A 26478-nucleotide genomic window follows, 5' to 3' on the forward strand; every position below is an offset into this window, starting at 1 on the left:
AGAGAGTGGGAAACATAATCAGGTGACAGGTAGTTTTTTCTTTTTTGTTCAAGAAATTTTTCCTCAACTTTGATCCGTTTGTAATTGACATTGCTAATAAAATATCTGTATAATTTTTGGTATTTAACAATCAATATTTTTTCTCTATTGGATTCCAACTCAATTTTTTTCCCACACTAATATCTAATTTGACCATTTTCAATTTTCAAAAAATTGTATGTAAACTGAGCCAAGACTAATTTCAATAATTTATTTTCTTTAACTTCATGGTGCGTAAATATATCGGAAAGAGAGCCACTGTAGCAGATCGTGAAGAAGCTATAGAGAATATTTTGTTTAATCTTTTTTTATTTAATCGAATTTCCTTCCATTTTTCCTTGATCCTCTCATTTGACCTAGATATTCTAAATTTTGTTGTATTTCTGATCCTTCTGATCTCTAAGGAGGGATATTGATGTATGAGTCTGCTTCCAAATGTAATTCTGGACAATTGAAGAAACAAATTTTACCTTGTCTTGACTTACTCATTTTGCCCCAGCTAAAATTGTGCTCACAGAGAACGGTGATAATTTTCTGAAATAGTATTCAGATATTGTTATGTTTTTAATGCACTTAGAGAAGGTCACATGCTTAGCTGATATAGTTTTTGTAAGGGTGTGGAACAATCGTAAAAAGTATATTTTTTACGATTGTTAAACAATCGTAAAAAATTTTTTTTTCTCAAAGTAAAAAATGCAGTAAAAATTCCTCATTGTCTCCGCCCCATGTGTGTGTGTACGCGTGCGTGTGTGTGTACGCGTGCGTGTGTGTGTGTGTACGCGTGCGTGTGTGTATGTGGGTGTGTGTGGATGGGTGGGTGTGGGTGGGAGTGGGGGTGGGAGTGGGGGTGTGTGTCCGACGGGCTTCTACGCAGTCTCCGTCAACTAGATTCAGTCACTAGTCATCGGTAGGCCCAGGATTATAGTTGCAGACACTTCCCTAAGGTGTCGCGCAGTGGGACAGAACTTGAAACAAAGTGGTTGAGAAGTGAACTTTTTAACCATACAGCTATACCAGAATTTTCTTTTCCTCCTTTTTTAATTTAATTTATTCATTTATTTTTGCACGAAATGGTTGTTATGAAATTGTTTACCCTGAGCTGAATAAATATAAGTATTAGCTATATATAGACTTAAGAATATTTTTTTTAATTAATGTGCCTAACAAAACGTTAAAAAAATCCAATATGTGAATCTTTATAGCCAAGCAGAACACTGTTTGTTTGTGTGGGAACATGGTGGTGGTAGTAGTAGTGGTGGTGTAATCAATATTAGCCTAATTTTTATTTTTGTTATTGTTATTAGCTGGTCACTGTTGCGATGATGTGACCATCCCACCATATTTATCTTTTAAAATGGTGGGCTGCGATATGAGAAAGCTTTGGCTGTCAATTCTAGCAAGTCGAGCGACCCTCGGTCTTTTTACTTCATAGAAATAGTTAACCAAATCTCCTATATTCTATCGTCTTAGCTGAATAACCTGACCATAAATATTATATGACTGAAAGTAATATGAAATGGTGACGGCTGAAATGTAGTTTATCATCGGTCTGCTGATTCGGGGCGATGCACTTTACTGGGTTTTATCTATTTATTTGGGGTTTTTTTTTGGGGGGGGGGGCTCACGCGATTAACAACAAGGCCACCTTTGTATGGTGGGGTTGTAATCGACTCAATCAAAATCAGTATCTATTTCTCTCATATTTCATTTGATGACGTTATATAATATCATTATATAGGCCGCTAGTGAGGCATAACAAATTTTGCTACACAAATGTGGTCCTCTATAGTCTCGGTCCACCTTCACTAGTTTAAAAATATGAGCAAATAAGCGATTGCTTAACCTGTTAAATGTAGCAGTCAATTCCATTCAAATTACACTCTATCGTTTAAAATAAAAATAAACAAGTATGCAGTGGAAAATGTAATCATAGTCAACAAAAGTTAACCTAGATGTGAACAGAAACAATATCTGCAACTTTTAAATATCGCTATTATAAGATATGACACATACAGAACTCAGTTTGTGGCTTCTCTATGCTATATTCTTGTGTTCTTTCTTTAACATTAAGCGATTGTAGAACTGTAGGCATATTCATTCAACACCTGAGTACCAAATAAGGCGGCGAACTGACAGAATCGTTAGCACGCCGGGCAAATTGTTTAACGGAATCTCGTCCGTCTTTACGCTGTGAGTTCAAATGCCGCCGAGGCTGACTTTGCTTTTCATCGTTTCGAAGTCGATAAAATAAGTGCCAGCTGAGCACTAGAATCGATATAATCGACTTATCCCCTCTCCCGAAATTGCTGGCCTTGTGCTAAAATTTGGAAACAATATTTAGTGTTATTGTTGTTGTGTGCTGTTGGAGAGTATATAGTACAAGTATGTAGTTCAAGTTTTCGATTCCCAGACCGGGCGTTGTGAGTGTTTATTGAGCGAAAACACCTAAAGCTCCACGTGGCTCCGGCAGGGGATGGTGGCGAACCCTGCTGTACTCTTTCACCACAACTTTCTCTCACTCTTTCTTCCTGTTTCTGTTGTGCCTGTAATTCAAAGGGCCAGCCTTGTCACACTGTGTTACGCTGAATATCCCTGAGAACTACGTTAAGGGTACACGTGTCTGTGGAGTGCTCAGCCACTTGCACGCTAATTTCACGAGCAGGCTGTTCTGTTGATTGGATCAACTGGAACCCTCGACGTCGTAAGCGACGGAGTGCCAACAACGTAGTTCAAGTAATAGAATCGGTAGAGCATCGCGGGCGAGGAGAATGCCTTGCGATAATTACTTCAGCTCTAACTTCCAAAATCCACCGAAGTCACCTTTGCTTATAATCATTCCGGAGTTGGTAAAATAAAGTGTCAAGGAAGTTCTAGAGTCGATATAATCGATTGTTGTTATCATGTTAGAAATTATTTTGTTCGTTAGAAAAAACGAGTATGGAGCATTACTGACGACTGTGCACACGTAAATACACATAGTTGTGTACAAATTGATACCAATGATTTCACATTTCTTATAGTGTCTTTTCCACTCACTGATTCCTGCTCCTTATGTAATTTCTTACTTAATTCACTCTTCAGTCACATTTACGTTTTATGCTCATAAAATACTTTTGAATAGCTTGTTTCTTTTGTATACATTTTATAAATATTTTACAGTAATTAACCTAAAAAATCTACCTCTTGAAGGTTAAATATTTTTATACATTTTCGGATAAAGATTATCTTTCAAACTCTCTAAATACTGCATTATGCATATTGTATTCTTTGTTTACTTTCCTGTCGTTATTAAAATATGCCATTTAATGTGCCGAGTTGGCAGAATCATTAGCGCATCAGACAAAATTCTTAGTAGCACTTTTTCCGGCTTTTTACGTTCTGATCTCAAAATCTACTGAGTTCAACTTTGCCTTTCATCTTTTCGAGGTTGACAAAGTAAAGTACCAGGCAAGTACTAGAGGTCGAGCGTGTGTGTATTTGTGAGTGTGTGTTTGTGTCCCCCCACCATCGCATGACAACCGATGATGGTGTGTTTACGTCCCCCGTAACTTAATAAATCCTGGACTCAATTTCTTCGACTAAAATCTTTAAGGCAGTGCTCCAGCATGGCCGCAGTCAAATGACTGAAAGAAGTAAAAGAGTGGAATAATGTATGCAGTACATATATAATTAAATTAGGCAGTGGTTTAGCAGTGAATCACCAAAAAGGAAAACTATAATTGTCATTAAATATAACAGGTGTTAGAACACTTACAATGCTAGGTATTCTATATATATATGTGCATGTGTGTGTCGACTTACTGTGCAACATTTTATGACTATTAGCCTATGTAATGTCACACACCCCACTTCTGTTTCCACTCTGTGGCACCCCACACAATTTTTAATATTTGGTGCGAGATTTTCTCTCTTCTCTATCCATTTTTCTATCCTTTTCCTCTCTCCTTTTGTGTAGAAAACCTTCCCCATCTATTTCTATCTTTCTCTCTTTACTACTTTCCATTACTTCCTGTCAACTACCTACTGTCTATCTTTACTCCCTTTTTTCTCCGCACACCCTCTTTTTTCCTACTTGCTCTTCCTCAACCCTCTCTACTCCACTCTGCCTCTCTTTCTTCACTTTTTAGTACCAAAAGACCTTTCAATTTTTTATCACTCATCCTTTTTTCTATTTGACCAGTGCATAGGTAAGACATATTTTGTTTCATCTCCTGTCTAGCATTCACTTCAGACCCCCAGTTTATCTTTTCACTTTTCATTCCTTCTATCTTTCTATCCTTATCCTGAGCCTTCTCATCGTACCTTTGGAACACAAACACCACTATTTTCTTTCTATTTTGTTAATTTTAGCCATGTAGTGTCTCACATTTTGAAATACTTGCAATTTGTATTTTTACTGCTTATGTTTGCTTCACTTGAGAAAAAATTAAAGACTGACAAAGGTAAGTGAAGGGGTCGAGGAGCGAAGACAGAAACCTTTACCAACATCAGCAAGGAGGAGAAAGTACAGAAGAAAAAGAAAGATGAAAGAGAAATGATAACAATAAAGAATGAGAGACATGCAGAGATAGAGTATACCAGCAACAGTAGAAGAGATTGGTGAAGCAAAATCAGAGAGAAACACCAAAAGGAAAACAATTAAAAAATATGATAAAGTACACAAGAAGTGTAGAAATTGAAAAAATGATTGCGAAAATGAAGAATGTGATTGTAATCAAATTGTAACCCAACGAGAAAAATGTAGGTTTGAAAGCTGTTCTGCTGGAAAGAGAGAGAGGAGAAAAGTTAAAGGAATTGTTTGGTGAAAAGTTAGAAGTGACACCGGTACAGTTTCGTTTTGATGAATTGCCGCCGGTGGTGGCCTTCGAAGATTTAACGAAGTATTTTGTGTAAATGAGGGTAAGTGAGGAAATTTAAGAACTGAATAATTAATGACTTCGTGTAAATTTTTAAAAAAAGGAAAAAGGGAAAACCAACAGATACAAGACAGAATATTGAATTATTAGTAAAACGCTATATAAAAACTGTAAAATAAAATTGCCTGCCTATGGGAGGCAGGTAAGTCATTCCATCCTCATTTTTCATTGTATGCATAATTTCATACGACATGTGCTTTTATGTACCCCATTGTATTGTTTTGTATGTACTTGTATTGTCCCTTCTCTTTAAGAGCCATGTGCTCAATAAAAGAAATAAGGACGTTGGTGTTGCCCTGTTATATATACTATACATTCATGCAAAAAATATTGTGTTTATTGACTATTTTTAAAATGGTCACACAATCAATGGAAAGTTCAATGCCAACTTGCTAAGGCAGTTATGAAAAGCTATCAACACCAAACGCCCAGAAAAACTGATGAATGGAGTCTTGTTTCATTGGACAATGCTTCAGCACACAAGTCCTTGGTTTCAATGGCTGCTGTGTGTGACTGGCTTTGAACTGTTAGTTCACCCACCCTGTTTTAGTGATTTGGTTCCATCTGATTATTATGTTTCCCAACATGAAAAAGCACTCGGCTGGGCACCAGTATCGTTGTGATGAAGACGTCTTATCTGTAGTTGATGACTATTTTGACCAACAAGATAGCTTCTTCACCAGTGCGATCCAAGCACTGCAACTACTTATGGAAGTATGTGGACAGTAAGAGGAACGACGTTAAAAATGAATTTCATTTGGTCGCATTCCATGAGAGTGTCTTGCTCAGTCTATGAACATTTCAGCTGACCATCATAATAAACATTATTATACGTGCATTTGTTTTAATGTTAACATTGAAAAAATCCACTTTTTACGTAAAAAAATTTTGGACCTTAGTTTGCACCCACTAAGCAAATTTTGCTCCCGGGCCACTGCCCACGCTGGCGGCTAACCTAATCCTTCAGAATGTTGGAAGCTGCCGCTACGAAAACAACATTCTTCACTTCTATATTTAAGAGATGAGGAATTATGTACATTATTTACATTTGATGGATATTTGTCCTCATCTTGTTTGTTGTTATCACAACGTTTCGGCTGATATACCCTCCAGCCTTCATCAGGTGTCTTGGGGAAATTTCGAACCTAGGTTCTCATTCCTAAGGTATTTTTCGATGTTGTTGTTGTTATTATTACTATTATTAATATTATCATTATTATTATTATTATTATTATTATTCAGGTCACTGCCTGGAATCGAACTCGGAATCTTGGGGTTAGTACGCCATAAGCCCGTGGGCAATTATGGAGTGAATTTTAGGTCTTATAAATCTAATATATCCGTCAAATGTAAATAATGAACAGCATTCTTATTTCCATTTTCATTCGGAGCAGAAACGGCATGCCAATAGTTGTTTTAACAACTACTTACTCAGCCGAGACGTTGGCAGCTACAGATTTCCTGTTTTGAATTTAATATGATATTTCTCAAGTTCTGACAGTGTAATTACAGAATTGTACTAGCCTACTTACTATTTGGTCATAACTGTAAAGTTTATCTATTCCCATGTATATAATTATTGTTTTATTGTTTGTATTCAGCATTCAGAACCAGCATGAAAAATACTACGTCCAGTGAATAGAACTTCTGTTAATTGTTCACAAGGTGTTGTCCATCATTTACACGTAGCTAAGTAACTTAACAGAAACACGTAGCGAATCTAAAAACACCTTTGTGGCGGAAGTTATTAAAATGTACAACACCAAAATGTTAACTTACCTCTCCACTATGTATATCATAAAGACGTTGAATTAATTGTATTACAGTACTTTTCCCACAGCCACTGGTTCCAACCAAAGCAACAGTTTTACCTGGTTCGGCGACAAAATTCAAACCGGTGAGAACCTAAAATAATGATTGAGGCTTCGTTAGAATAAGATAACGATATCACCAAATACCAAATTATATTGCATTCTACCTTGAACATGACATATATATATTCCTTAGAATTACATGCTTTACTTGAAAAATTCAAATCGTTCTTTAAATTAATTAATTATAACTTCCATATATATATATATGAATTATATATATATATATGAATTATACATTTTTGCGTCGTAACTCCTTTATTATTATTTATATATATATATATATATATATATATATATGAATAACAACAATAAATGGAGCAAAACGCATATAAATAAAAGTTCCTTTTTTTTATTTATATACGTTTTGCTCCATTTATTGTTATTATTCATATCTACTTAAAATGCATCACTTTAACTTGGTATCTCTATCTATAAAACGGGTGTGATATGCTGGTTTTTTGTGTGATTTTTGCTACCCATGGTAACTATTAACATATTTACATTGTCATTTTTTTTTTTTAAACTGAAATAATATTAATATATACATAAACTAATATATATATATATATATATATATATATATATATATATGTGTGTGTGTTAAATTCAAATTACGCTGAACGTAAACAAACAAACGAAGTTTGCTTTAGGAGCGTTGAGATGTCTTAGAAAGTTAAAGAAATGATTTTTAAATTCTCAAACGCAGGATAATGTTAATAATATAGCCTGAACAGGATAAGCTACCCTTATTTTGCAGAAAGTAGTTGTATGCTGTCAACTAAATGTGACAGTCCCCTGAAGGGAATAATACTACTGTTGGTTAGACCTAGGAAGCTGCACCGCTTCTTGTCGGCCTTGACACATTTCCCGGGTGAGCAATGCTAGCAGCAGGGTTACCACAGCGGATATTTATAGCGGGTTGGTAGAGCTTAAGTCTGACGATGTCCTGGGGGAGACTCTGGGCTTTGATAAGAAGCAGCTAGTCAGCCTGTTAGGGAGGACCTTCGGGTCGAGATTCCTGGATAACTACCAGAAATCCTTGACCTGGCTGTGCAACCGATCGGCCCTACCGGTTCGGGAAAGGTTATCGAGGCACGGATATGACACCCCCACGTGTCCGAGGTGCGGACGCGCCAGTGAAACGGTGACGCACGCCTTCGTACACTGTGAGGAGCTGAGGGATTTGATAACCTATGCCGAACAACTGATGTCGGATGCAGAAGGAGTACGGCTCTCGACTGAGTCCATGATTACGATTGTACCGCCTTCCTCTCTTTCCAAAGAGAAGAAGGCAGCATTTCTCTGCGTAATAACTATATTGAAAGAAACGGTATGGAAGACGCGTTTGGAAGGAATTGTGACAGGACAGTTCATCTCCAGACGAGGGCTGGTGAACCATTTCACTGCCCATCTTGTTTTCAAGATCCGTCTGGAGAGGAGGAGCCTGCCACAAAGAGTGTTTGCGAAAAGATGGAAGGATATCGTAAGAAAGTTGAGTATGCAAGGAGCCATGCCAACACGGCTGGACCGGGCATAGAAGGAAAAGAAAAAACAAAAAAAGGGGGGAAATCAACCGGTGGGTTAGTAAGACAACCCAAACAAAAAAAGAGAATTAAATTTTTTTTTATATTTTATATATATTTTTATGTACCATATCGCATTATACCATTATATTCATCATAACAACCATTATAACATTCATCGATAGAACACTTGCAAAAGGCTGAGGACCATATATATGTTTTTGTCTGTCCTTGTTTGTCTCCTCTATGTATCCTACTTATTAAAAATAAAAGAAAATCTTTCGGTTCCAGACCTTTTGAGATCTAGCCACTGACCACAGAGCACACAGCCAGTTCCAACGATGACACAACTGCAGCCACATGGAGATTCATCAACACTTGACCAACAGCATAAGCAATCTTTCTTCGTCGCCTCCATCTTCTTAACGTCAACATCATCTCTCTACGTACACACCAACCGGCAACACTCACACAGGTTCTATCTCCACACTGTTTGTGAATTACTTCACCATGGTTAACAGCAAATACAACCTTCTGTAACAAGAGACCAGCTCTGCATCGTAGCCACAACTTTTTATACGACTGTACCTCAACCGGCTCTGCATTGAAGCGACAAATTCTTGATACAGCATCTCAACTATCGTGTACTTTGACTACGAACTGGTATTTTATCAGCCTTGCGTCTGAACATTCTTCTAACGTTATATTATAGACTCTTTCTATGCTCTGTACTTATCGCACGCGCATACATCCATGTTTGTACACACACACTTTGTATACATGACGGCCTGTCTATTATATATATAACGCACACATGTTAACATATAAATAAACATTTTACCCCCAGTTGTGTCTCTCTTTTCTGGTACTTATACTCGTTTATCCTTTTTCATATTTTATTTGTATCGACAGTGCGATGTACTACAGGAGCCATTCTCATCACCTCTCCTTCGCACGGTCGTATACAAAAAAGACATTACATATTAATTACTGGTATTTCGTTATGCAGTTATAATATACTATCATTATCTTAGAGGCTTTTAAGTCAATACTGCATCCTACCTATGTTAGCAGGGCGATTCAATCACTTTTTAAAGTTATCTCTACAGATTTTTTACAGAAATCAGAGCCAACACTGAAAGTTGCGACGTTTCGTATGTAAACAATGCGATCGAAGATAGAGAAATAGGTAATGGGTGTGAAGAAAGAAAAATAAGTAACGGGCATCGAAGATAGAAAAATAGTTAATGGGTGTTACATTGCATACTTACGGGAACATCAGGTCTTGAAGGATATCTAAAGTAAACCTCTTTGAAGGTAATTCTACCTTCGATGTTTTCCGCCGATTTACCACGTTTTGATAAATTATCAATAGAAGGTTCCTGAAAAGTTGAGAAAGGATTACTTTAAGAGCAAGGAGAGGTTATTTTAACTTTATTTTAGATCACATGGAAATTTTTACGCATTTATCTATTTCTATAACCATTTCGGGTGGGGGGTTCAGTCATTAGACTATGGCCATGCTGGGGCATCGCATTGAAGAAGATTTAGTCGAATGAATCGACTCCGGTACTTTTTAAAGCCTAGTACATATTCTATCAGTTCTTTTGTCGAGCCGCTAAGTTGCGGGGACACACATACATTTATATATATATATATATATATATATATATATATATATATATATATATATATATATATGTGTGTGTGTGTGTGTATATATACGATGGGCTTTCAGTTTCCGTCTACCAAATCTGCTCAGGCTTTGGTCGACCCAAGGCTATAGAAGAAGACACTTGCCCAAAGTGTCACGCACTGGGACCGAATCCGAAACCATGTGACTGAGAAGCAAGCTTCTTACCACACAGCTACACCAGCACCTATACTGAACATTTTAAAATAGAAGATCCATGTAATATCTATTCTTATTACACAGTTGGTACTCTGCTATATGTTTTAAGTGTTTCTATAAGATAAGATATTTTATAGCGAAAGAGAAGTCTTCTTTCAAATCTTTAGAAAATCCTCATATAACGCAAGATTGTACATAACTCGCAGGCTTTAATATTTTTCTTTCTTCTAAGCCGCTTCTAGATGCTGTCACAGATTAGATAAATCGCCAAATTTAGGTATCTGAAGGAATATTTAGTTTAAGCCTTTTCCGATTGAATTACCTTCCTATTACGAATAAACCAAGATTAAATGAAACTAATATCTATATTTCATTAAGAACAGTTTTGAAACAAAATATATCTTCTTAAGTTCGTCTTCACTGTATGTAATATAACTCGGCCAAATGATAGAATTGGTTAATTTAGAACCGGAGTCCATATAAAATTATGTTGCAAATATTTTCTAGTTACACTTTTACAATACACTATTTTAATATTTTTATACAATTCCTAATAATGTTTGATTATAAAAATACAATAGGATTTTATAAGAAATTAAATGTGAGAGTCCCCAAGTAAAATAAAAATCAAATGGGTCTATAGATGAAAAAAAAAAGTGGTTGAGAAATACTGATTTAGTGCATCAATAAATGACTTTGAAAAACAATTTGGAGATGGAATAGATCCAACTATTTAAATCTTACATCAGTAGAATGCTCGTAAATTGCTAATTAAAAACCAGCAGGATTTATTTAATATATCAACCTATTCTGTTAGATAAATACATTGATTTATTTTCCTTTAATTCTTTGAATTTCATGATTTATTTTTCTTTTCTTTTTTGAATTTCATAAATCCAAAACACAACCAAACATTATTTCATATCTAGCGGTGCCTTCAACATCAGTTGACGCTACTAAATTATCTATGTTATCTCAAAAAAAAAAAAAAAAACTCTGATTATCGGAAGCAACACCAACAATAGAATTTTCGTGTCTATACATACATTTTCAGTAATAGAGTTTCTATAATCTACTGACATTTAACTGCCCTGAACGCAAACATTACTCATTAATCGGAAAATATATAACATCATTTTGATCGTGACCAACTAAAGTCTCACTGTACAAATACTTATAATGATTACCTCAAATGATATCATCAACCTAAAACTGTTTTAAGATTAGAATCATCTTTATAGTCGGAACATATTTTCTATATTTAAAAGATGAGGGATTATGTACATTATTTACATTTGACGGATATTTGTCCTTATCTCGTTTGTTGTTAACACAACGTTTCGGCTGTTATACCCTCCAGCCTTTATCAGGTGTCTTGGGGAAATTTCGAACATGGGTTCTCATTCCTAAGGTATTTTTCGATGTTATTATTATTATTATTATTATTATTATTATTACTATTGCAGGCAGTGACCTGAATAATAATAATAATAATGATAATAATAACATCAAAAAATACCTTAGGAATGAGAACCCAGGTTCGAAATTTCCTCAAATGTAAATATTGTACGTAATATATTTTACTCATGAGTATTAATCACACGTATTTCTAGGTTCATGTGAAGCAAGGGCGATATCTGCTTGTTTATAAAAATATTAATGGGTATCGAAGGATACAAACATTCTTCGACACGGTATTGTCTGTCATCTTTTCTATCATCATTATAACGACAACTGCTCCTTAAAAATGCTGGTTCGACACCATCTTAAGCATACTTTCCGTGTTCATCTGACCTCCTCTACGTGTAACCCAAACTGCTAACCCAGATCCTAGACGATATCGATAATTACAACTTATTAATGTTTGAAAATTTAGACATATGCAGCAGATAAAGTAGTATTTCCATTCAACCCTATTTATCAATTGTATAAATTAAATGGTAGTTTTGAATTTAAATAGCTTTGTATAATTCTTTTACTACCTTTTCGCTACTTCATCCCCTTACAACGCGATATCACATTAAGAAAGTTAACAAGTTTATATAAGAAACAATATTGAGACAGCCCGTGAAATTATTATTTCCTTCTGGCACTCCGTCGGTTACGACGACGAGGTTTCCAGCTGATCCAATCAACGGAACAGCTCATGAAATTAATGTTCAAGTAGCTGAGCAATCCACAGACACACACGTACCCTTAACGTAGTTCTCTGGGAGAGTCAGCGTGACAGGAATAGCCCTTTAAAATACAGGTACTACTCATTTTTGCCAGATAAGTAAACAGAAGCACCGTGAAATAAAGTGTCTTGCTCCAAGACAAAGCGCCACCGGATATCGAATTCATGACCTTATAATTGTAAGCCACTTAACCACTGAAGTCATTATTTAAAGATATTATTAATCAAAAGTGGAGGCGCAATGGCCCAGTGGTTAGGGCAGCAGACTCGCGGTCATAGGATCGCGGTTTCGATTCCCAGACCGGGCGTTGTGAGTGTTTATTGAGCGAAAACACCTAAAGTTCCACGAAACTCCGGCAGGGGATGGTGGTGAACCCTGCTGTACCCTTTCACCACAACTTTCTCTCACTCTTTCTTCTTGTTTCTGTTGTGCCTGTAATTCAAAGGGTCGGCTTTGTCACACTGTGTCACGCTGAATATCTCCGAGAACTACGTTAAGGGTACACGTGTCTGTGGAGTGCTCAGCCACTTGCACGTTAATTTCATGAGCAAGCTATTCCGTTGATCGGATCAACTGAAACCCTCGACGTTGTAAGCGACGGAGTGCCAACACAATTGTAAGCCACTTAACCACTGAAGTCATTATTTAAAGATATTATTAATCAAAAATGCTAGTGTGACGAATCAAAATCGAGTTGTAAATTCAGTTTGCCAAAGATGCAACGAAGTTCTTACATACCACGACGATACAAATTATAAAAGTGGGAGATTGTTTTATAACATTCAGCTTACCGTATCCAAAATATTGAAAACCTCGAAAGCTGCTGATTGAGCTTCTGATATACATTGTATGGCAGGGCCTGCATTGCCAAGACTGAGACCTCCAGTAACAACGGAGAAGAAAGCCTGAAAAGTAAATCATAACTTCAATAGAAATAACTTCACCAACTTATTTTTCCACACGCTCTCTCTCTCTCTCTCTCTCTCTCTCTCTCTCTCTCTCTCCCTTTCTCTCTCTCTATATATATATGTGTGTGTGTGTGTGTGTGTGTGTGTGTGTGTGCACGTGTGCATATATATGTATGTGTGTATAATATCTGTATACACACACACAAATATATAAAACTGAAGAAATTGGAGTCAAGAAGTAGTACGGTTGGACAGTCCAACCGTACTCCATCTTGTTGACATTGGTACACGTATATGCGTGCGCATACATACATTTATGGATGCGCATAGGCATGCACGTTTATGTATATGTGTATGTATATGCGTATGTATATACGCATGTTCGCACATGTATATATGCGTACGTGCGCGCGTACGTATGTCATTATACCTTCTTTCCTCCTCTCTGATTCCTACCTATCACACTAACCTATCACATAAGTCTATTTATAGAAATTTGATGTCCTTGTATTCTTCCCTCCACTTTAAATTTTACTACTAAAACTACTACTCACTTTGATATCACCCTACCCATACCTTACCTCTACCATCCCTTAATACAGCCCTATATCACCCCTACTCACATATTTCAAACTTATTCACTCCTTGCCTTCTCATCTCTTCCTGTCCACCCTCCCCCACTCCTCCTCTCACATTATCTTAACCAACTAACACTCCTTTTCTCATTTCTTTCACCCCTTCTTCACTGTTCTTTCTTTTTTTTACTCTTTTCATTTTTCTTCTCGCTTCTTTTCTATCTTTTAATTATTTTTTGTCTTTTTTCTTTTTTACTCTCTTTCTTCCTCTCATTTTCTCTTCCTGTCTTCATTTTGACCTATCTCCTCATTCTAATCATACACAACTCTCTCCCCCCCCCCCCACCATCTATCCACAAATACTACCAATACATTCGCAAATGTTCATTCACACCACAAAACCCCTTCGAATGAGCAACACAGAATCTACGGCTCCATACTTAGAAATGATTAAACATAAACTACTATTGGAACTTACATACTTTGTACAGCAAACTATTTTACCACTTCTATACACCACTTTACTTGAATAATGAAACTGCAACTACAATGTTTTATATTTTACTTCTACCTTCATTCTCTTATTTCCCTCAATATTCCCTATCTCTTCCTTTTCCACAATAATTCCTTATTTCGAACTCAAACATTTACCTCTATTTAACTGTTTCATATCGTCTCTGATGAAGGGATATCCATAATATCCCAGAATCAGCTGTAAGACTCTATCTATATCTCTTTCCTTATAAATGTCCTGAAAACTCCTCACAGCTTTGGCTTTATCTCTTTTTGTCTAATATATATACATGATAATACAAGATCCACATCAAACTCCTCACTCGTATCACCATCGAACCAAGAGTTTAACTACGGTTTGTCCATAGCACTTACTTATATATATATATATATATATATATATATATATGCGAGTAAAAATAAATACAAAAAAGGGGGGTTTTGTATGATTGTGTATAGAGGAATATATTATTTTGTTTAAAAGAGTTCCAACACTGTCTGTTTTTTATGTTTTATTTATATTCCTGCAAAACCAATGTGGGATATAGAATATGGAATATACAATATATAATATAAAATAAAAATGGATGGTACTATGAAATAAAGTATTGAATGTCTTATTGAATATATGGAATATGTCTTATTGAATAGATGAAATATTGAGTGTTCAATATAAAGGATTAAATATATAAAAGATTAAATATATAAATATATAAAGGCGAATATGTATTTTCTATACCTTGTGGTATTTCATATTTTCTATACCTTGTGGTATTTCATATTTTCTATACCTTGTGGTATTTCATCATGGCCGGTATGACAGACTTTAACAGACTGTCTGTTAAAGTCTGTCATACCGGCCATGATGAGATACCACAATATATAGAAAATATGAAATACCACAAGGTATAGAAAATACATATTCGCCTTTATATATTTATATATTTAATCCTTTATATTGAACACTCAATATTTCATCTATTCAATAAGACATATTCCATATATTCAATAAGACATTCAATACTTTATTTCATAGTACCATCCATTTTTATTTTATATTATATATTCCATATTCTATATCCCACATTGGTTTTGCAGGAATATAAATAAAACATAAAAAACAGACAGTGTTGGAACTCTTTTAAACAAAATAATATATATATATATACATATATATGTATGTATATATATATATATATATATATATATATATATATATATATATATACATATGTATGTATATATATATATATACATGTATATATATATATATACATGTATATATATATATACATGTATATATATATATATACATGTATATATATATATATACATGTATATATATATATATATATATATATATATATATATATATAATTACAAATTTAGGATTTTACCGATAGAACCGCAACTCCTATTTCAGGATAACGTTATTGTATGGAATACACATGGAAAGTGATATCCAATAAAATAAGATAAGTTTTAAAAAACCTACTATAAAATAAAATTATTTGAAAATATATATAACTTACCTGTTATTAGTCTGTGGGGGAAAGAAGCTATTTCTAATCAACGCTACGTGTGTTTCGGCGCTGGTGGAGTGTTTATCAAGGCTATACCTAATACATAAATCCACCAGTGCGTCCTCAGGATATAAGAAGTATGAGAATATATGCTATTATTTATATTGGTATGATAGTAATTGAGGTTGTAGCAAGAGATATAAATAGTATTGGTATGTTAAGGTATTGTTTAGCTATTATATGCAAATATAATCATTGTTAAATAGGTGACTTAGTGGAAAATAAATTTATAGATAGTGTTGTCTAAATGTCATTTCACTGGAAGAGTGGAAGTTCAAATGTCATGGGAGTAAAACCGAAACATTTATTTAGTGGGCAGGTAGTATCTACTGAATATATTGTTTTTAATTGAAGGAATGTATGGGTTTTTTTACCTAAATGTAATCCATATGATGTTAAGCTAACACTGCGAGATATTTCTTATTGATATCTGATAAAATTTACAAGTTTTATAAAAATGGTGTCGGCATGTAGATAATGCTTCAGACTGACGATAAGGTAAATTATGCTGTTTGTATAATAAAATATATAATGATTCTCTAACACATAATCTACAGTGAGATGATTTATGGCTATATGGAATTGCTGTATCGATAATAGACCAGGATAATTCGAAATTTATATTTCTTTGCTTAAGGTTATGTATATATGCAGCCAACGATGTAGTATTGTTGGGAGTGCTAGATTTAAAAGAATTTATATGCGCTAAAAATCTTTGCTTAAAATTGATTGAGCTTCCTGTATATACTTTACTATGTTTACTAGCATTACTACTGACTTTACATTTATATATTACATTGAATCTTTGGTATTTACCTTCTAAAGGACATAAAGTTTTATTCATACATGTGCAGTTTTTTTGTTGTGCGGTTAGTATTAGGTTGATTGTTACTCTGGTGTTCAACTATAGAAGACTTAAAGCAATTAGATGTCGATATATTGGAGTTTACTCTATTAGAGTTATTCGTTATGGGGTGTGGTGCTATAGTTTGAGGTGTACAGTTATTTATATTATTATTAGAGTTATATTGGAAGTCTGTGGAAGTTCTAGGGTTGCTATGGATTCCAGTATTATTGTTATTACTGTTAGTATTAGATATCAGGCAAGATTTATACCTATTAATTTTCCGATTATTAGAGCTAGCAATAACCGGTCCGATGTTGGGCAATGTAGAGAAAGATATTTTAATAGTTGATCTATTAAATATATGATGATATTTATGATGGGTAGGAAAGCTATTTTTAGCAATATTCAGAAATTTTTTGAAAGTCCCTTAACGTTAATAGAAAATGGAGGTGTATACCAGATAAATTTTCTACTACCACTCCTGTAAGGTAATTTATTATGGGTGCTAATTATTTTTGGAGACTGTATGATATTTCTAAAGTATTTTTTACTATTATCAGTTCGATGTATGTTATGATGTTTATTAGGTTTTCTATACGTTTGATCTTTATATATTGGATAAGTAGTGTTATTGGTGATATTTTTAGTTGTATGGGGTATGCTGATTTGGGGCATAGGTTTGTTATGTTCCATTTGTAATGAGCAATTCTTAAGTTTAGTATTATTTATATATTTAATATGTTGGGAGAATCCATTAGCGGCTAAACCTTGATTGTAATAAGTAGCATGATTATTAAAGATTTCTTCGCTAGAAGAAAGGTCAGATATTCTAATAGATATACTATTTACAATGCTATTTAATAAAGATCTGTGGTGGTTTGAATGAATGCTTGTATATTTAGGTTTATGAAAAGAGGAATATGTAGAAGTATTAAGATCCAGGGTAAATGCCCCAAAAATTTGCTTTACTAAAGCTTTCTTCAAAAGAAATGGATAAGCCAAAATTGGCGAAGAATTTATGGAGTTCTCTTGTTTTTCCTATTTTTCGTTTGGAGCGGCTGTCATATACCAGAAAGCGTCATCACGATATAACCCAGCTTTGAGAGAAGGAAAATATTCACGTATCCTATACAAAAGATATAAACTCACCAATGAGTAATTTGTGCGGAATCTGATGATCCCATAAAGATATCGAAGAAATTATTATTTGAAGCATGGCACCATAGTTTATCATTAGATTTAATAAGTGCCTTTATTATTATAATTGTTCCTTATTAATATTCCTTAAATCAGAAACTATATATTCATTAGATACTACCTGCCCACTAAATAAATGTTTCGGTTTTACTTTCATGACATTTGAACTTCTATTCTTCCAATGAATAATTACTTTACATTTAGACTCTATCCATAAATTTATTCTCCATTAAGTCACCTATTTAATAATAATTATATTTGCATATAATAGCTAAACAATACCTTAACACATCAATACTATTTATACCTCTTGCTACTACCTCAATTATCATCATACCAATATAAATAATAGCACATACTCTCATACTTTTTATATCTATTGTTAACATTTACAATTACTATGAAAAAATTATACTGGATTAAACAGTGGAACTAGTGAAAGATTGGATGTGTTCATCCCTATTTTCCTTGTATTGGATTTAATTTAAAATATTACTTCTACACACACACACACACACACACACACACACACACACAAATATATATATATATATATATATATATATATATATATATATATATATATATATATACATGTATATATATTTTATATATCAAAACTAAGCATGTTTATTTGCATCACTGTGTACACATGTATTTATATACATATGTATCTACATTGTGCCGTGTATGTTTAGAAATAGTTATTTTCGCGTATAAATGTGATAGCTTTGACTGTTCTCTGTTGTTTTCTTGTGCTTTTTTTTCCTTTCAAAAATATCCATAGAAACGCAATCTCATTAGATAATATGAAAATCAATGGGAAAATTCATTTCGTGTTATAACCAGATTTTCAGGAACGCGTCACTTCCATAAAGCGAGGGCTTCCTGTATATATTTTTCTGAAATACCTTGAATTTTTTCTCGAACCTGTTCACCATGTGTGTGTGTGTGTGTGTGTGTGTGTGTGTGTGTGTGTGTGTGTGTGTGTGTGTGTGTGTGTGTGTGTGTGTGTGTGCGTGTGTGTGTGTATGTGTGTATTATGTATGTCTTTTCGGCTTTTCCCCCTGTCGTATCAAATACAATCGTAGAAATAAATGCCTTATACAAATGCTTTTGTATCTATGTTCGTTACATAATTCATATGTAGGAACTGTGTTATAAAGTATGCTTGTATATTGTGGTTTCTCTTTGAATATATTGTTACTGAAAGTGGTTTACTGCATTGTATTTTCGTTAAGCTAAGAATGTGACTCAAATTGAGATTTGCTGAATAAAGAGCTCCGTTCAAAACAGAAATCCTGCTAATGCTACGGAGATCGAAGCACGTCTAACTTTAAGCTACAAAAGTTACAAAATTAGTGTAAATTATGTAAACTGCAATGGCTAATAATTACAGGCTATTTAGGTAGCAATAGATTATGGCTTGTAACAGTTGTATATATTGCTATGGTTTGTGACTGTAAACTACGCCAGATGGCTAACAGTGTTTGTGGCTAGTCACTGTATTAGCAATACATCCGGTCGATGTCTCCTATTCCATACTAGATGCGTGAACTGTGAAGCAGCTGGGGTTAGCAGTTGACTGGTGTAATAGTTGCTGTACTATTGCTGGTGAAAACTCTGAAATGCAAACGACTTACTCCACTGGCAACATGACATATGTACTGTGTGTGTATGCATATATGTATGTATGCACACACATGTACGTTAGTACGTCGTATATATATGTATGTATATATATATATATATATATATATATATATATATATATATATATATATATATATATATATATATGAACAAATAACAATAGATGGATTGTGGTTCACTATAGCTGTTTCAGACGTGTTTTTATTAATGAACAGAAGTGTTACATCATGCAAAAAAATTAAATGTTTTCATCAGGTGAATATATGTAAGAGTTATACATTTTGAACATCTCAAGAACAAGTACAAAGTGCTATTTGACTCTATTGACCCAAATTCGGTCAGAGAGGGAAGACTCTACGCTAGCATCAAGTTTATAAAGAGGAACTCGTAAGAGCCTGGATGGGACAGGGGAGTGGATGGGGAAATACAGTGGAAGGAGAAATGGCGAAGGGAGGAGAGATAATTAAAAGTGTTAAGATCCACACTTGACTTCGTAAAGAGTTATAAATAAGTTATTGTTAGTTAGTTGACTGGGCCTTCAGAATAGGTGCAATAAAAAGCAGTCTCAAGACCCTGTCAACTAACAATAACCTTATAGCAATTTACGAGGTCAAATGTGATCATACACTTTTCCTTATCTCTCCTCTCTTCACCATTTCTCCTTCCACTGTACTTCTCCATCCACTCCTCTGTCCTCTTACGAGTTCTTCCTTATAAACTTGATGCGAGCGTAGAGTCTTCACTCCCTGGCCGAATTTGGGTCAGTAGCGTCAAATGGCACTTTGAGCTTGTTCTTGGGATGTTCAAAATGTTTAATTCTTACATGTATTCACCTGGTGAAAATATTTCTGTTCACCAATAAAACATACGTCCGAAACAACTGTAGTGAACCACAATCCATCTGTTGTTATTTATTTATCATTCACCAAACTCGGAACCTGCAATTTGTTTCAGGCTAGAGCCTATTGAGTGTGGTTCAATAGATGCAATGAGTGTACCCATGTGTGACCTTGACGACTCGTTGTGTGCTTACTCGGCCATTTGTGATTGTACGCACAAGCAGAGTACAAATCCGTGTTTATTTTAGTAAATAGTATTTGTCCTTAAATATTGTTTGTACACGATAATGCTATCACCGACCTGATCTTGGTGTTTTACCAGTCAAATAACTGATTCTCTTGAATCCTGGGAATATATATATATATATATATATATATATATATATATATATATATGATCTGGAAATAGTGGTAGCTTTTAAAAATAATTTTATAGCATAATCTTCGATAAAACTTTAATAAAACGAAATATTACTTACAATAAGCACATCGGCAACACTGTAGTTATCTTCACGAATGATCTTAGCAGCATACCAAAATCCTAAGGCATAGTAACCAAAGATGGAGAACCAAAAAAAACCAGTTGCTACACCTGTTACAAAGCCTTTTTTGACACTTGCTTTCTTCGCTATATCTAGCAATTTTTCATATCTGAAAATTTTCAATTAAATACATTCAGTATGTTAAAAATTCATTTCCTATAATTTATTGAAGAACCAGAAATTTTTTTAAATCGTAAAAATTGACTGTAGGTGAATTGTTAACATCCCGTTATTGATTAATCTATAATCAATTTTTATATATTGATTCTGTTACCAACTCTTCCATATATTTCAATGAAACTGACATATGAATCATCTTAATCTGCATTTGCCTGCTACGTAACATCACTGATATACTCCTTGAAACGATTGACTTTTTGTTGCTCTCTTTTAGTCGCATTTAAGGTTGTATTTGAATGTCGTAAAAAAAAACATGAAGTACGTTTGTATCTCTGTCGGAAAATAAATGCAGAAATAACCACATGAAGCACGATAACAATGTAGCAACTTCAACAAATCTGCAAATAACTATGTCGCATAAATTAAATATGTACCCCCAGCTGGACGTGGAGGCGCAATGGCCCAGTGGTTAGGGCAGCGGACTCGCGGTCATAGGATCGCGGTTTCGATTCCCAGACCGGGTATTGTGAGTGTTTATTGAGCGAAAACACCTAAAGCTTCACGCGGCTCCGGCAGGGGATGGTGGCAAACCCTGCTGTACTCTTCCACCACAACTTTCTCTCTCACTCTTACTTCCTGTTTCTATTGTACCTGTAATTCAAAGGGCCAGCCTTGTCACACTGTGTCACACTGAATATCCCCGAGAACTACGTTAAGGGTACACGTGTCTGTGGAGTGCTCAGCCACTTGTACGTTAATTTCACGAGCAGGCTGTTCCGTTGATAGGATCGACTGGAACCCTCGACGGAGTGCCAACGCACACACACCACAGCTGGTTATACAATGTCCCTATTGTCAAATTAAAGTTTCCAGAAAAGACATGACAATCACAAGAGATAGTTTCAAAAGAAAAATATATAACTGTGGATGAACAAAAACATAAAAGTGATAAATTTCAGAAAAAAACTTACTATTCATCTCAATCCGCAATATAATTTAATAGAATATAACTACTATGCTATTTATGTGTCATAAGTAACTTTAGAAGTAGAAAACAATAAACAACCTCTAACTTAGTATGTGGATGACATCGACTTGTACACTGCAGATGACTAACAACTGAAAAAATACTTTTATATACAGTAGAGTAATATGATATTTCGACTAAAACGAAACTGAACCACAACAATCGTGAAGAGGTAAGAGCCCTTGAAAAGAAAATTCAAAAGATAAAATTATGTTAAAGAAATAGAGATGACAGAATTAGATCAAAGTTCACAAATATTAATTAACCCGAGTACAAATGCACACACACACATACACACACACGTACACGTACGCGCGCGCACTCACACACACAAGAATATTAAGAAGGAATCACATTACGCTAATACCTAAACAAGAGACAAATTTGGAAAAGTAAGATAAACGGAATCACCAATTTAACTATCCCAGTAATACTTTTTACAATATTTTCAACAATTCCATAACTATATTAGCAAGATTAGACAGCGACACAAGAAAAATAATGGCACCACCCAAAATTTGACATCATAAAAAAGTTTATGTTTACCATGACTGCTTGAAAATATAGGTCTCATGCAACAGGAAAACTACAAACATCCAAACATACCAGACCGTATTCAGAAGGGGCTATCTGACAAACAGCCAAAAAGTTGCGTGCCAGGGTGTTCCACTTCATTATGGTGTTTGGAATTTATAGTAGTGTGTTTATTGAAACTCTTATCCATATAACTATTGGGATGATTGGAAAAATCATTGTTAATTTTGTTGTACTTAATTTGATATTTATAACCAGCTTTCCTAAGAGCCAAATTGTAATAGTCTTTATGCTTATTAAAAATTTGTTCATTAGAAGATATTCTATATTCAATGTTATAAGGTATGCTATCAAGAATATTAGAAGGATGATTACTCTACGCATGTATATAAGTAATATGGTTATTGGGTTTATGGTATAGTTGGTAAAATGATGTAGTGAGGTTAAAACTTGCATCCATGAAATTCACTGAAGTGTGATCCTGCTCAATGGTGATAGTCAGTCCATGGCTTTTGAAAAAATTATGTAATCTCTTCTGATATATATCAATTTTACGGTTGGAAGCATTTCGAACTACAAACAGAGCATCATCCCTATAGAAACCACTTGCAGATTCCGGGAGTTCTTCATAGAGTAGATGTAATAAATAAATCCCAACTAAGTCTGTGACTTCGGCTGCATCTTGCGCGCCCATTGGTATATCAAAGCAATCTGGTATGTCCTTCCTAGTCCAAAATTTTCCTTGATGGCAAATTATGGTCTTCCTCGCCTCAAGTATAACTTTGATTTCATTCACGAATAAGTTAGTTCTACTCTTTGCGAAAATAAGATCCTTATTAAGTAGAATAGAACTAATCGATTGATAATAACTATCAATGTCAAACTGGATAAATTTAGATTTCTTCTTATCACTTAAGCATTGAAACCATGTCTAACTCTCTGTGGCTTTTTATATTAATGAACGTGTTGTTTATATCTGCTAGACAGACGTGTTTTTGTTTACATTATGTTTCGTCTCGATCTTTTACTAATTTTTAAATATATCCGTTTGACTATTTTTGCACAAGTAGACTTGCATGCACATTGATATGTCTTTCTTTTTCGCCTATTTTATTATTATTTTCCCTTTTAAAACTTGTTTGTAGATAACTGGTTTAATTTTTCCCTATTACCCCATCTGTTTTTCCTTATTGAAATTTATTAATAACTTTTTTTATGTTTTTCCCTAAAAATTCTTCACACTGATGAGAATGACAATGCATAACTCTTATTATTATTATTAGTAGTAGTAGTAGTAGTAGTAGTAGTAGTAGTAGTAGTAGTAGTAGTAGTAGTAGTAGTAGTAGTATCATTATTATTATTTCTTAAACATTTGTATTGTCTTTTGAAACGTGCGTATGTATTGAAAACAATTTTGTATTAAATTCAATTTTGATTTTAACATATTTTCTCCATTTTTATACTTGTTTATGGTATCTTTATACCTATAACCAATGTTTTCAATATATTTATGCATATATATAATACACACGCATATACACAAACATATACAACAGGCTTCCACAGTTTCCCACCATCAAATTCACAAAAAAAGGCATTGGTCGGTACGGAATTATAGCAGAAGACACTGCGCATTGGGACCAAACGCGAAACCACGATGCTGCAAAGCGAGCTTCTTGACCGCACAACCATGTCTATGTCTACATGATAAGCATGCCGTAGCGTTTGCAGCATGATTATTTCTTGTGTAAGTATAGTTATACTATTTGACGTCTAAACAAATAACTTACCGCGAACTTTCTTTCGCTTCGCCACCGAAAGCGACAACCGTTCTGATAGAACTAATAGCCTCTTCAGCTACGTCACCTGCTTTTGCATATGCATTCAGTTCTTTTTCTGTCATATCTTTCGTGACCTATTAAAACAACAGGTGGCAGTTAAAATAATTTCTTAAATATGAATTATTACTTACTTACAATATATGGTCATCCTTTGACTACCCGTTGTAGTTTGTTTAGTTGGTTTTTTTTATCTTTTATCTTTTAGTTGTTTCAGTCATTAGATTGTGGCCATGCTGGAGCATCGCTTATGTTTGTTTTTGTTGTTTTCGTTTGTTTTTTTTTTAAACCTGGTACTCATTCCATCATTTTCTCGGTTTCTTTTGCCGAACTGACAAGTTAGAATGATGTAAACAAACCAACATTGGTTGTCAAGCCGTGGTGGAGGGTGACGAATTCAGACATAAAAACAAATATACATAGTCATTGTGTGTGCGAATGTGTGTGCGTGTGTGCGCGCGCGCGTTACACACACATATGCACGCACACACATGCACGCAAACACATGCACGCACACACATGCACGCACACACAGGCATGTACAAGCACACGCACACACATGCAAGAACACACACGCACACAAGGTCGCACACATGCAAACATAGACAACAGATGCTTACCAATTTAGAAAAAGGCTGCACCACGCGCACACACATATGTGCTGACAGATACCAGAAGACACACACATAAGTAAACACTCGCACATCTGCACACACATATGCACGCGTACGCACATACATACATACATATATACATACATAGACAAAGATATAAAACTAGTTCTCAGACAGATTCAAAGCAGACCTTGAAGAGTGAAGTCGCAAATAGAAAACAACCGATTGGTTGTTCAATCTACACGTTAAGCAAACAACTGAATAGTTTGTTGGTAAAGTAAAGAAGTGGTTTTAAACCAGCGCGTGTATTCGTTTTAATCTTTATTGACATTATGACCTTCCCTAGACACAACAAAACTTTCAGTTTCATAAACCATTTTGCATGCAATTTGAGAAGAATCTACAGGTCGAAATCACTAACGCAGTGATGTTGTGGTACTAATGAATATCAATGTAAAAAGATTCAGAGGCTTACTGCTTAACTGTAATAATGCAAACTGTGAGGGCCTTAAAATCATCCATACTTTAACATAGTTTTACTTTCTCCAAAAAATCTTTATTTTCTTTTAACTTTAATCAAATAAAATAAACTTCATTCATTTTTCTTGATATTTTAGAATCATATTTTTCACTTTTAAAAGATGAACAAAAAACACGACATTATCGATCTTAATATAAAAGTTATGAATAAGGCTGCAAGCTAGCAGAATCGTTCGTACGCAGGGCAAAATACTTAGCGGCATTTCGTCCATCTTTACATTCTGAGATCAAATTCCATCGAGAATCTGCCAGCTCTCTGCCTTAATAATAATAATAATAATAATAATAATAATAATAATAATAATAATAATAATAATAATAATAATAATAGTTTCATTTTGGTATAAGGTCAGCGATTTCGGGGAGGAGGGTCGGTTACCTCAAGCCCAGTGTTCAACTGTTACTTATTTTATCGACTCCAAAAGGATGAAAGACAAAGTCAACCTCGGCGGAATTTGAACTCAGAACGCAGAGACGGACTTCGGTTTATATTCCCTTTTGTTGTTATAAGAGTGTAAATACAATTTTATACTTACTCTGGTCATGATGTAAGTTGCCAAGCCGAGTACAGGAGTGAGGGAAAACATAACAAGTGACAACTTCCATTGGTATACGAATGCAATCACGAGAGCAGCAACAGTTCCAGAAAGTGTTTGAACCAACGTGCCTATATTATTTCCAAGTCCGCTAGAAATCTTTATCAATGCACTAGGAATTTTTTGAGAAGAAATATTGAAAAATATCACTTACATTTGAAACTGAAGAAA

At 34.5% G+C, this 26478-nt stretch overlaps 1 protein-coding gene across 1 annotated transcript in view; it reads right to left on the bottom strand.

The window, feature by feature from the left end:
• LOC106870660 (ATP-dependent translocase ABCB1) overlaps nt 1–26478 on the bottom strand; it is a 112667-nt gene that overhangs the window by 73608 nt on the left and 12581 nt on the right. Inside the window, exons 5-10 of the mRNA XM_089353464.1 lie at nt 26248–26419; nt 24510–24634; nt 20976–21147; nt 13173–13286; nt 9624–9734; nt 6735–6860 (exon numbers count right to left, since the gene is read on the bottom strand). Of these exons, the coding sequence (XP_089209590.1) occupies nt 6735–6860; nt 9624–9734; nt 13173–13286; nt 20976–21147; nt 24510–24634; nt 26248–26419 (820 nt within the window). The remainder of the gene's footprint in view (nt 1–6734; nt 6861–9623; nt 9735–13172; nt 13287–20975; nt 21148–24509; nt 24635–26247; nt 26420–26478) is intronic.

The sequence above is a fragment of the Octopus bimaculoides genome, chromosome 1, assembly GCF_046866305.1.
Source record: "Octopus bimaculoides isolate indiv1 chromosome 1, ASM4686630v1, whole genome shotgun sequence".
Classification (NCBI taxonomy): domain Eukaryota; kingdom Metazoa; phylum Mollusca; class Cephalopoda; order Octopoda; family Octopodidae; genus Octopus; species Octopus bimaculoides.